The 13859-nt window shown below is 40.9% G+C and overlaps 1 protein-coding gene across 1 annotated transcript in view; it reads right to left on the minus strand.

Annotated features, from left to right (window-relative positions):
* PARN (poly(A)-specific ribonuclease) overlaps window positions 1–12243 on the minus strand; it is a 127143-nt gene extending 114900 nt beyond the window's left edge. Inside the window, exons 1-7 of the mRNA XM_045542636.1 lie at window positions 12090–12243; window positions 11570–11647; window positions 10121–10200; window positions 9553–9620; window positions 9387–9468; window positions 5007–5067; window positions 84–249 (exon numbers count right to left, since the gene is read on the minus strand). Coding sequence (XP_045398592.1) covers window positions 84–249; window positions 5007–5067; window positions 9387–9468; window positions 9553–9620; window positions 10121–10200; window positions 11570–11647; window positions 12090–12108 — 554 coding nt within the window. The 5' untranslated portion in view covers window positions 12109–12243. The remainder of the gene's footprint in view (window positions 1–83; window positions 250–5006; window positions 5068–9386; window positions 9469–9552; window positions 9621–10120; window positions 10201–11569; window positions 11648–12089) is intronic.
* Window positions 12244–13859: the final 1616 nt, after the last annotated feature.

Consider the following 13859-nt stretch of genomic DNA (forward strand, 5'->3'; position numbering starts at 1 on the left):
TAGCACAGGTTTGAAATACAGATGTTAGTCCCACCCCAATACACACCGTGAAAGGCACATTTGGTTTTAGTTTAGGAACTTACACCACTTGGTCAATAAACTTCTTCTGATCCTCAGGAATCGTCACAGGACATTTTGAAGTGTTCGGAGATACATATGCTAGAGCTCCTGCACCATTGGCCTGTGAACGTTTTTCATCATACTGCTCTCTTAACTGTCTTTCTTCTTCCTGATTTAAATATGGAATTCCTAAACATAATTTTTAAAAAAAGGCATTAGCAGAAGTAACTGTTTAAAATTAAAAAAAAAAAATCTTTTAACACACCAAAGAGGCTATATTGCTCAGGAAAGACATACCATATTTACCTACATCTCAAAAAATCAACAGAAAAGGGAAGTGATTTTGAAATGTGTTTGTTCACTCATTCAATTATCGTTCTTTCAACAGATAATTTACTCAGGGCTTTCATTTTATTAGGCACTAGGGAACTAACAGTGAACAAACAGATGCATCCTGCTCTGTAGTGAAGGGACCTACTTGTGACAAGGTGATCAGAAAAGGATTCTGTGAGGGAGAACTGGAAGGATGAGAACGAGTCAGATATCCAAAGAGCTAGGGGAGGAGTACGTCAGGTGGGGAAACAAGTATAAATGCCCACAGGATGGAAATGGCTTGGACTACGGCAGGAACAGCAAGAAAGCTGGTGTGGCCAGAACACAGTGAGCAAAAGGGGAATGGCATGGCATCAGGTTGGAAAGAGAACAGAGCAAGATTATGTCAGCCCTTACTGCCCATGGTAAGAAATTTATTTTACTCTACGAGCAAATGGACACCATTACAAGGTTTTGAGCAAGATTATTACGTTATCAGCTTCATGTTTGAAAGCTCATGTCGACTACTGTGAGAATGGAACTGGGGAGACCAGCTATAGGAGCAACTGTCCAGGCAAGAGAAGAGACAGCTCAGATCAGAGGTCAGCAAACTTTTCTTAATGTTTTAGATAATAAATGCTTTAGGCTTGTGGGCCACATGGGGATCTCTATCGCAACACTCAACCCTGCCACTGCAGCACAGAAGCAGTCACTCACAACATGCACATGTGTGGGCACAGCTGTGTTCCAATAAAATTTTACTACATAATAGGCACCAGCCGTAGGCCACTATTTGTGACCTTGACTTAGACAACTGAGATGGCAGGATACATGAGGAGAGTGATTTTCGAGATACAAGAGATAAAATTTACTGATATAATAGGGGTGAGGAATAAAGACAAAGGCACAATCAAGAAGGACACCTAGCTATTTGGTTTAAGCAACTGGGAAGATGGTAGGGCCACTAACTGAGATAAGGAAAACTAGCAGAAGAATAGATGTGGGAGTCTAAGGGGTGGAAATCCAAAGCTTATCTTTGGATATATTAAATCATCTAAGGATATACACATACAGAGTTGCAGATATAAGCCTACAGCTCAAGGGAAAGGTGTTGAGATAAAAAAAATTAGTTATTATCGGGATATGAGTAGTATTAAAAGCCATGGGACACCAAGGAATTTGTAGGAAGAATAATGAAATCAGAAAACCACCATCTGTCAACAAACCATTTGAAACAAGAATCATCAATGGATGCTAAAACTAACTGGCAAAAAAAACTGTTCCAAGTTAACAACACCAGTAACGGGACCAATCGACATCATGCGCCTCCCAGTATGACACACTGAGAAGGACATGCTCTTGCACCTATGGTATTCCTGCCAAAAATGAGTAAGTCCATAGGGATAGGTTTGAGGAAACATCAGATAAGGCCAAATAGATGGGCATTCTACAAAATAACTAACCTCCATATTCAAAAACATAAAGGTATTAAAAACCAAAAATGGACTGAGAAGCAGTTCTGGATTTAGAAAGAGTAAAGAAACAACAACTAAATGCAACATGTGATCCTGGATTGCATCTGGACCAGTGGAACATTTTTTCTCTCTTGCTGTAAGTGGCAAAACTTACATAAGGTTTGTAAATTAGGTAACAGTACAGAGATTGTCCTTGTTTTTAGCAAATATACACAAGTAGTTGGATAAAAAGAGATGGCAGACGCAACTTAATCTAAAATGGTTCAGAGAAAAAAAAGTGTGATGTACGCATATAAAGACGACAAGGCCAATGCAGTACACTGCTAGCATTTGTAGAACTGGAGGGAAGGTCTGCACAAACTCTTTGTGGTATTTTTTGCAATACTTATATAAGTCTGAAATTATTTCAAAATAAAAATTTAAAGGTGAGTACAGTGGCTCACACCTGTAATCCCAGCACTTTGGGAGGCCGAGGTGGGAGGATCATCTGAGACCAAGAATTCGAGACCAGCCTAGACAACAGAGTGAGACCCCATCTCTACAAAAAATCTAAAAATTAGCCAGGCGTGGTAGCACATGACTGCAGAACCAGCTACTTGGGAGGCTGAGGCAGGAGGATTGCATAAGCCCAGGAGTTTGAGGTTGCAGTGAGCTTTGATGACGACATTGCACTCTACCCAGGCAACAGAGTGAGACCCTGTCTCCAGAAAAAAAAAAAATAATAATAATAATAAAATAGACCCATGGAATATATGAGACCAGCTAGGGAAAGTAATATTTAGAAGCTGGCAAGATGAGAAAGACCCAATCAGGACATGGAGAGCCACGAGTGAGGCAGGAAGAAAACCAGAAGCACAAAATGTGCTGGAAGCCAGGAGGGAGCAACCAACTGGGCTGAATTCTGCCAAAAAGTAGAGCAAGATGAGGACAAGGAGGGACGTGCTGGTTTGAGACCCTGGTGAAGGCAGCCAGCACGGCATCAGCAGAGGGGTGTGGAAGGAAGCCCAGCTGGAGCAGGGTGAAGAAAACACTGGAAGGGAAATAGAAGAAATGGTGAAAGCACGCCACTTGATCAAGGCACTTGCTCTGAGTGGGAGCATCACACGGTAGAAAGGGGAAGGGGATATGGAATACAGTGAAAGGGTTTGGTTTGTATTTGGTTTGGGTTATTGTAGGAGATACTCCTACAGGCGCACTTAGCCTTCCAGTGCCTCTGGTGAAGCCCACAGACTCCTCCCTCAGAACAATGTTTTTAAATGCATAAAATATACAAGATTATAAAGTAAGGTAATTATGTTAAAATAGTTATAAAAGAGTAATTTTAAATATCTGTGATATAGTATATCAGCTTCTTGATCAACACATTAAATGACAAGATCTGGTGGCAAGTAAAATAACTATGATAATTTCAAAGTACTGATGAACATAAACAACATTCAAGATATCTGTAACAACTAAAACGTCATTTGAAGATCCCTGGGATTTCCGCTGTCACGGTCCCAGATACTGCTCACTACTGCTGGAATTGTTGCCTACATTCATAATGGAAGGAACTGCTAAATTTCAGCTCAAGGTTAGAAAAAATACAGACATAAATGTTTTCCCTTCCAAGTTCACAGACTCCTGAATTCTACCTATGGGGAGTAGAAAACGGTGCCTGTGGACTGGGTTAAGAAGTCCTGTACTGGCAGCACGTTTATAAAGGTTGATGGCAATGATCTAGTAGAGAAAGGAAAATAATAATTCAGGAGAAAGAGGGGCAAACTGGTAGAGCTTGTGCCTGACAAGGTAGACAGACTAGCCTTTGAGAGCTACATGGACTGTTCTTCCACTGCAACGGAAGGAGGCAAAAAAGTGAGGTTCAGACTTAGGACAGACTTGTGGATCTAGCGCTAAGAATACAAAACCCTTCTTCTCTGCTGGCTTCCATTTGCATTGGAGAGACATGGGCATGACCGGGGTAGGGAGCTTGGAGAAATCAGTGGTTAAAAAAGACATCTTAGAGTCAGAAAGGTCAACCTAGGTCAGAAACGTAAGATTTTTTAGCACAACTGAGTGCTTATTTGAAGCTTATGCCCATGAACTTAGAGTGACAAATTAGCTCAGGTGTGTCATGTTTTCCAGTAATATTCAGATGCTCAGAAACAGAGAAGGTGGATGGTCAGATTCCACCATGGTTGGGACTTTGCTAGGCAAGCACCATGGAGGGAGAGAAAAGCAAGGGATGGAAGCATAGTGAGGAACCATGTGGGTAAGAAGGAAAGTCAAGGTACAAGAGGGGAAGGTAGTCAGCAGATTGCTGACATGAGGTACTAGAGTAAGCGAACAAGAAGGGGAAGAGGCAGGGCTCTCAGAGAGAGAAACACCACAGACGGTAAATGAGATGTGCAGTTAGTGACAAGGCCCACAATGCTGCCAAGGGTGTGGAGGATTAAAGGGAGACAGAAGCAAAGACAGTGGACTGCCTGGCCAAGGACTGACAGAGCATTTGCTGTCATTCTTGTGGATGCTGGAGTCTCCCAGAATGAGGACAGCCATGGGAATGGAGAAAATGACAATGAGCCAAAGCCAAGGCTGCCTGTGAAGTCAGCAAAGAGAGGGTGGTAGAGCTGGGTGACACACCCCTGAGAAGAACGGTGGCTCCTTGGAAGTGGCATGGAGAAGCAAGGATACCTAGCACGGCATGGCCAGAGATGGAGAAGAGTGACAGGTAAAACCACCTGCCTTAGAGTAGGCTGCTCGGGGGAAGAGTAACAAGAGGAGTCACCTAGTCCACTTTTGGACAAGGAGGTCAAAGAACTTCAGAGAAGACTGCCAAAAGAAAAGAGTACGGCATTTACAGAGCCTGAATGGAAGGATTTGATAACAAAGAGAAATGAGAGTCTAGATCAGATTAAGAGAATGGCAACAACAGCATGCGGATAAGTCTTGGTAATAATCGGTGGCCGGGGACTCCTGATTCAGTTGTGACTAAAACATTCCAAGGTTTGTGACTATAAAACAATGAGAATGAGGCATACTCCAATTTGGCTCTTTCTCTTCTTTGATAAAAATAAAACCAACAAGCTATTAATGATAATTCTTGACCAAATCCATATTTACTTCCCAAGGACATTTAGAAGGTTTATCAACTGTAAAATAAGTCAGATATAGTCTTACCATTGCGAAAAACTTTATTAAAATCAAATCCCTGGCTTGCTAGAAAGTCAATGCTGGAGCTCTGAAACAAGAATAAACAGAACATACATTTCAGGGATGTTAGTGGCAGATATGTGAAAAGAAGCAGAGAAGTAACTCAGGTAGGTAAACAAGGCAATCAGGCAAGGAAGCGACATGCCAAAGGTCAGAAGACAAGGGATTTCTGCTCAACAAATGATCCATTCGTTTACCTAAAATATCTGGGCTCTTCTTTTGGTGTGTGTGTGTGTGTGTGTGTGTGTGTTTTGTTTTTGAGACAGGGTCTCGCTGTCACCCCAGCTAGAGTGCAGTAGTGTCATCATAGCTTACTGCAACCTCAAACTCCTGGGCTCAAGTGATCCTACTGCCTCAGCTTCCCAAGTACCTGGGATTACAGGCACATACCACAATGCCTGGCTGATTTTTCTCTTTTTTGTAGAGATGGGGGTCTCACTCTTGCCCAAGCTGGTCTTGAACTCCTGACCTCAAGCAAACCTCCCACCTCAGCCTCCCAAAGTGTTTAGGATTATAGGAATGAGTCACTACATCTGGCCCCAAAATCCTAATTGGATGTTCGTAATGTCCAAGATCAAGAAAGAAAAGTTCCTAGTAACAAGCCTTACTGAACAAACATATCTCAAACCTAGGATGAGCAGAAACATATAAGTAAATTTAAATAAAAATCTCAAGTAAACAATACTACAGGTAGTAAACAAGTATGGCAAAATCATAAAGTTCTTACTCAAATTGACTAAAAAGAGGCAGTATTACTGTAGCTACTTTTATTCTTGGGTTAAGTCAGAACACCAGCAGGCTACACACCTGAACCATTTTAATCTGGTCCCTTTACTGAGCTGTACTTCGACATTATACCATCAGTGTAGATCAAGGGACATATGCCAAATGTTCCCACAAAACTCATCACAGTGTTTACTTCAGAGATGCGATTGGAAACAAGGTTTTCTATAGTCATGATTTTTTACATTCAAAGAGTGAATGTTCTAGGGCTCTATTCTGGGAAAAGCTATATTAATACTAATCCTGAGCTCTTGATTATTTCAATCCTATGGACCACAGAACTGACTATGTGTTTCCCTCTTCTTTGCTGCTAGGAAGCTCAGAGACAAACAACTGAGACTTTCTTTGGCATAAATTCGGTGTTCTATTCGTACCATAGTAATATCATTTGTCTTGTCTTTCAATTTCTCATTTACTTATTTTTTTAACTGTACGATAAAAGGTAAATATAGTATGTATCTTTTGTTAGCCAACACAAATCCTTTTTTAAACACGGTGGGATAAAAAAGACAATCATACCATAACAGGCACATACACACACAAACTGGGATACATGCAAATCATTTCCATCAAGTTCAGGTTTTCTATACTTTAAAACAAGCAACTTTCCCCCACCTCCACTTCCTTTCTTACACTGTCCTAAACCAAGACTCAATGTCTTTTGATTTGGTCTACCAGCCTCCTGTCTACCACTCCTGAATATTCTTACAATAATGCCCACCTAAAAATTTCACCTCTGACAAAGGCACCAAAAGATAGATTGTGAAAAGACATTTTTGTCCTTGTACTCATCTCCAAAACACCCTACTTTCCCTCATCCCATTAAATCTAGAGTCAAAGATTCATCTATTCCTTCTTAGAAGCAATTTATTTTCTAGTCAAACAATATTCTTTGAGTCAAACAATATTCTTTGTTCAATGTGAATGCATTTAATGCCACTGAAATATACATTTAAACTGGGCACAGTGGCTCATCTCTGTAATCCCAGAACTTTGGGAGGCCAAGGCAGGTGGATAACTTGAGGCCAGGAGTTCAAGATCAGCCTGAGCAACACAGCAAGATCCTGTCTCTACAAAAAATAAAAATAAAAAAATTAGCTGGCTATGGTGGCACGTACCTGTAGCCCAGCTACTCGGGAGGCTAAGGCAGGAAGATTACTTGAGCACAGGAGTTAGAAGTTATAGCTGCACCACTGCACTCCAGCCTAGGTGACAAAGCAAGACTGTCTCTACAAAAAATTTTAATAAATTTTAAAGAATGGTAAATTTTATGTTATGTATATTTTACTACAATGTGAAAAAAAAACCTTTGAACTAACTAACTGTATTTGTGGTTTACTATCCAATACCTTTGATTTGTCCTAAATGTAACATTTTCAAGATTCAAGAGATAAGCACAGGTATTTGAGAGGACAATTTGAGGCATTTATCAAAATTTTAAACGTACATGTTCAACAATGCCCTTTCTAGGAAGTCTATCCTGCAGAAAAATTCCTAGATATACAAAAAGATATAGTGCACATGGATATTGATTGCAGAATTATTGATAACCATTGGAAAGCCTCTAAATTCCAACTAAGAAAATGACTAAACAATTATACGTATGTATATTATGAACTACAAAGACATTCTGTGGAATGGCAAATGCAAGTTACATAAAATTTGACTATTAGGATTCTATTTATATTAATGAAAAATGCCAATATTGTGTGTGTGTATACATACATAGGTATACATATACACAAAAGCTAGAAAACAGGGAGTGAAATGGGCAGGAAGTTGCATGGGAAAAGGTTATAAAAAAAGAAACTCATCTGTTACTCTATATACAGCAGTAATGTTTTGGTTTTTCACAACCATATATGCACCACCTTCCATGAATTTTACAGATGTTCAGCCAGAAAAAAGAAGAGGAAGAAAAGAAAAAGGAGAAACAAAAGCTATGTAAATGCCATGCTATTCTGCCTGCCATTCTATTCAATGAGAACATTCCCTGGGTTTATGTGTGGTTCTGTCAGCCTATCTCTTCATATCCCATCTAGCACGTGAGCATCTCACTGTGTATATACTTATTTTTCAAAGAACAAATTAAGTTGCTTTACCCTCAAATCCTACATGTTTTAAGGGTGACAAGAGCTTTCTGAGAGTGATCTGAAACAATGTTTACCCTATGACTCTAGAATCTAACTCCCTTGTGAGATAGCAACTCTGCTGCAATAACAGAATTCTAAATAAAACAAAAAACACCTTAAATAAGAGACAGAAGGAAGAAAATCCAAGGACACATTTACCATATCCATACAATTCACAAGGTTAGCGTCTAAACCTTTTCTCTGCCTTTGCTTTTCCAGATTAGAACATCCCCTGGTCAAAGCCCGGGAACCCACTTTTCAAGTAATTCTCTGTTCCTGGTACTGCTAGAAAACTATATCCACACAAATTTCCAAACTGAGCCTACTCAAAAATATTTCTCAATGAAAATGTACAAATATCGGTTAATTGGTAAAAAGCTGTCGACTGACTGCAGGGTGAAGGAAATGTCAACTATGGTTTACTTGCTAACTTAAGAAAATGGCTACAAGATTAAAATTATCTTTACCTTTTCTCTTCTGCACCCAGGCATAACTCTCAATTTCCTTTGTTTATATCCTGCCTTATTTCAGAAAAAATTTGACATGACTCAATCACTTAAAAGCCTACCCTCCAGGCTTTCATAATTGCATTACTACTTATTTGCAAGAGAAAGGAAAGATGGCAAGACTCAAATGGACTCGTGTTGCTACTGAGAGAGAAGACAGGAAGCAAGATTATTAGGGAGAAAAGATTACACTATCTTTAATCACATATCCATCCATACACTCATACCACTTATTAACCTTCTTCTTATCCATTACAACAGATAATCAAGAGGGCAGAAAGGGAAAACTGATACTCACTGAGTGTCTACCACTCAGTGTTATCAGCTACAACAACCCTAGAGTGAATATTCTAAGGGGCAAGCTCCCTGCATCCTTACTTTGGCCAAAAAGTAAGCCCTCTCCTCCTCAAGATGAAACAGTCATTGTTTTCTATCTTTCCTTTCCTAATTGGTGAGCTTGGGAAAAGGAACTGAGTGTAGTAGTTTAGCCCCTTCTGGGCTCTCTCTTTTTGGATAGGATACACATATGCTCTGCTCTTCCTGTATATAAAGCTCTACCCTTGGAATGGGTGCATGGAGAATGGGATAGGGAGAAGCCTGTAAGTCCTGATGTATAAGCTGAATTTGGGGGTAAGGTATTAAAAATCCCAAATACAGTTAGAAAGCCATGTTCTCAAATTCAGCTTTATTAACAATAAAGCTCATGTTCTGATTTCCATCTGTCTTGGCATCTTATTCCTTATCTGAAGCAAAGGGTAGGATTGCAGTGTCATTAATTTATAATCCCAAAACCAAAGGTCTGAGAGGTGTAATGATTTGTCCAAAGCCCAAAATTAGTGGTAGAACCAAACTGTAAAGGGAATTCAGATTCCGTATTTCCACGCTGCCTTGTCGGCAATCCATAAAAGCCCAATTATGCTACTAACCTGACAAACAAACTTGACATCTGGTGACGATCTATTGAAGGGTTTTGGGAAAACATAGAAGTTAAATGACTTCATTATATACCTGGGAAAATAAAATAAAAGGAGACTTAGGGGGTTACATCATGCCACAACAAAAGAATTCCCACCATTTGTCAGAACAACCTACTTTGAATCTGTGTAGTCATACTTAAAAGTGCAAAGGCCAAACTGAAACAGCAAAAAGTCCATGGAATGCTGGAAAAGGGAAATAAAACATCTGTCACGATAGTGCGGCATATTTGACGTGAGCAAAAGTATTCTCAAACAAGCGAGCTTTCTGAATTACTCAACTTGACTTTGGCAGAATGCTTCCGAGTAGAACCGATTACAGATTATGTGTCAGAAGCATTATTAATTTATATACATTTCTTAATATTTTTTCCCAGTTAAGTACCTATCCATCATCCAGAGTATCATATCAGGCCTATTTTCCAAGTGATTAAAATAGTCACATCTTATTTCCTATAAATCAAATCAACATTGAAAATACTAAACTTTTCCCAAAATGTTTTCCAGCAAACAATTATTTTTGCTGTTTTAAATATCACTAAAATATCACTTTGTGGCTGGGTTTGAGAAGAAGTGCTGGACTTAGAAAACCTTAACGGGCAAGTTTAATAATTATATTTCTCTATAATTTAAAATAAAGAAGACCAACACGAGAAAGAAAAAGATTTTCCAGCATATCCACTTGCCTTTTTAAGTTTCTGATACCTTTCTTCAGGAGTGTCAAACCCATTTGTCAATGCAGTGACTGAAGGTCCATCACTGATACCTAGATGTTAAGAAATAAAAGCTTTTAACTTACTAATAAATGTAAAAATGTCAGTCAACCATTCAATGCCTCCATAATTTCACATCATGAATTAAGATTAATTGGAAATGCTCCCTATCTCACTTTTTCAAAATTAGCATTAATTTCACTGGCCACCAAGCTAAACTCTCTAACAATAAATTTGGAGATGTGACTATTTCGACTTGAGACTGGGCAGTTCCAGTGTCTAAAATAGATTTTAAAGCAAAGTAATCATTTAAGAAAACAACCTAGATGCTTGAATAAGGTTTGCTGCTTTCTAAAGGATTAATGTGTAATTAGACATCAATGAATCCTTAAGCATATTATTTCCAGAGTACCAATCTTAGTCAACAGCTTGGAGTAACAGCTATAAGACAAAGTATTTTCAAGGTCAAGAAAAAATTAGTTTTGGTGAAAACTCTTATCCTCCTAAGGAATTGACTCCAACTAGACACTGCACACATAAAGCCAACAACCACATTTATCCTAACATGGATTCCTTTAAAAAGAGCTAGGACTTTTTAAACATGTAAAATCACACAGCAAAAGTAAATATTTATGCCAAAAAGAGTAAAATATTCATATTGATGTCAACAACTTAAAAATTAGTCTTTGCTCCCCCCCCAAAAAAGGAAAAAGAAAAAACCCTGCAATTATAAGTTTTGATAAAGTATAACACACATTAACACACCTGCCTAGGTAGGCAATGAACACTTCCCCTAATGGATAAAGGAATATCCTCATTCACTTGCAAGAGTCTGACTCTAGCCAGTAACAAAACGACAAATATTTAATGACTTCATGTATTTGGAGTCTAGAGTAGTCAAATTGATAAAGACAAATGGTGGTTGCCAGAGGCTTCAAGAAGGGAGGAATAGAGAGTTCAATGTGTATGGAGTTTCAGTTTGGGAAGAGGAAAAGCTCTACAGATGGACGGTGATGGTAACATTGCAACGTGAGTGTACTTAATGCCACTGAACTGTAAAACCACTTAAAAATGATTAAAACGGTAAATTTTATGCTATATATACTTTATCACGAAGAAAAAAAAAAAGCCGACCCTGCTCCTCATGCTTTCCTCTATATACATGTCGAACTGTTCTAAGCAGCACCAAAACCATAATCTCTATCTGCAATCCTCAAAGAGCAATCACAAATCCACCGCATCTGTTCACCGCTTCCGTGCTTTTGAAACGTTTAAGGGGAAATGTTGAGACTTGTACAACCCACCCAAGGCTACAAACAGCGAGGAGTCCCCATCAGGCATGAGAAGTCAGAGACTAGGGGACTGCAAAAGCCCTGGCTATGCATTGCTGGTGCTAGCCCTGAGCTTCCAAAGAAGGGATACCTGAAAACTCCCCATCGATGGCGAAGAAGTCTGCCTCCTCTATGGCCTGGTACACTTTGTGAAGATTACTCTTAAAATCTGCAGAGAAACCGAGAAGAGGCTCAGAACCAGTGGCCTGAATTCCTGCCCATTGGCTCATAAGGGGAGAGGGAAGGTGGGCCGAGGAGCTCCTGAGGCCAAAGGCCAGAGCGTGGAGGGGACAAGTCCCAGGGGTGTGCACCGGCCGCACGGGGTCAAGTCCCCGAGGGGTGCATGGGCCAGAGCAGGACAAGTTCCGAGGGGTGCAGTGCCGGAAAGGGACAAGGCCCGGATGGTGCCCAGGCCGAACAAAGACAAGGCCCCTAAGGGTGCACGGTCCGCAGCGAGACAAGGCCCAAAGAGGCACACGAGCTTAGGCAGGGTCCAAAGCCCTGAGGCGCTGCCTCAGCTCCCGGCACAGCCAAACAGGCCGGCCGCAGTCTGGGCCTAGCGGCCTGGGTGGAGGAGTGGGGACGCGGAGAGGTGCACGGCGGACACGCACTGCTCCTGATTATCTCCATTCTGCAGAGTGGCCAGAACCCCGGCCCCGCCCGGGCCAGCCTCGGCCGTTCCACTCGCAGAGTTCCGCGGCGGCAGCGGACGCAGCAGCAGCGGACACCGCGGCAGCGACTTCCGGAAACAGCGCGCGCCCGCTGTGCTTGCGTCAGCGCCTGCGTCAGCATCGGGGGCGGGGCCAAACCTGGGCTCCTTTCACTCCTCCCTGAGACAGGGGCGGGGCGTGGTCATCGAAGTGCCTAAGGCGTGGCCTAATGTGTGCGGGTGTTCACTTTAGAAGATATGCATGTCCTCACGTCAGTCGATCAGCAAATATTTACTGGGTTCCTATTATGTGCTGGCCATGCTGATAGGGCTAGAAATACAATGATGAACAGGAAGTCACGGCCCCTGCCCCATCGTAGCTTAAACTTGGGGTAAGATGGGAAGCTCAGGCGAGAATCAAACTTGCCATTTGAAAACATAATTGCTACGAAGAAAAAGAGCAGGGTGCTGTAATAGAGAATAATGGGGGTTGTTACCTAGTGAGCAGGAAAAGCAAAGCCGAGACCTTTACTGCACTGGCCACTGGGAATACTAGGGCTAGTGCAACATGTGAGCTCTTACCTTAAAGGAGTTGTATGTTGGTTTGGGGTTGCTGTTGATACCCAAAGCTTAGCACGGGGCTGACACGTAGTAGACGCTCAGTAAGCATGGGGTTGAGTGAATGAATTCACCTTGGTCTTTGATAAAAGCCGATTATGAAGTTGGTTGGAAGACCTGTTTTCAAAGGCTAGCTCAGCCATTTAGCTCCAGAACGGTATTAAACCTTCCTAAATCTCAATTTCCTGGGGTTGTGTTGAGGATCAGTGGTGATAATGTATGTGAAATGTAAAGTATAGTGTAAGTAAATTTGTATAAAAAGTGTTTAAGGGGAGGGGAGTTACAGTTTGGTGAGATGAAAAAGTCCTGGAGATGCATAGTGGTGATGCTTGTACAACTATGTAAATATACTTAATGCCACTGAACTGTAGTATACTTAAAAATAGTTAAAATGGTAAATTTTATGTATCTTCTACCACAACTTTAAAAAATGCTTATTCTTATTGCCAGATTATCCTCCAGAAACTTGAGTTCATACACTGCCTGGGCTTAGGGAGACTGGTAAAATGATTACCAATATTTTTAATCTTGGCCAATTTGATAGGTAGAAAAGAATATGTCATCTCAAATTAGCACTTTAGCAATCTCCAGGCCAGCGATTTAAAACAGATAATCAGCATGAGTTCTCAAAAGACCAACTTGCTTGGAGGGGGGGGAATGGTGATAAGATCATTTTAATTCTGATTTCTTTTTTTCTTGAGGCAGATTCTCACTCTGTTTCTGGAGCTAGGGTGCAGTGGCCTCATCACAGCTCACTGCAACCTGAAACTCCTGGCCTCAAGTCATTCTCAGCTTCCCCAGTAGCTGGGACTACAGGCACGAGCCACCACGCCCGGCTAATTTTTTTTTTTAATCTTTTGTAGAGATGGGGGTCTCGCTATGTTGCTCAGGCTGGTCTCGAACCCCTCGGCTCAAGAGATCCTCTCACTCTTAGCCTCCCAAAGTACTGGGATTACAGGCGTGAGCCACTGCGACGGATGGATCCTTCTTAACTAATGGTACTTTTTAGCCACGGTCCTGTGATTTTCTGCACAAGATGTGAATGCAAAAAAACAAAAAACTGTGGTGAATACAGTGCGGTCTTATAATATTAGTTTTAATTTCTGGGTAAAGT

The sequence above is a fragment of the Lemur catta genome, chromosome 2 (genome assembly GCF_020740605.2).
Source record: "Lemur catta isolate mLemCat1 chromosome 2, mLemCat1.pri, whole genome shotgun sequence".
Classification (NCBI taxonomy): domain Eukaryota; kingdom Metazoa; phylum Chordata; class Mammalia; order Primates; family Lemuridae; genus Lemur; species Lemur catta.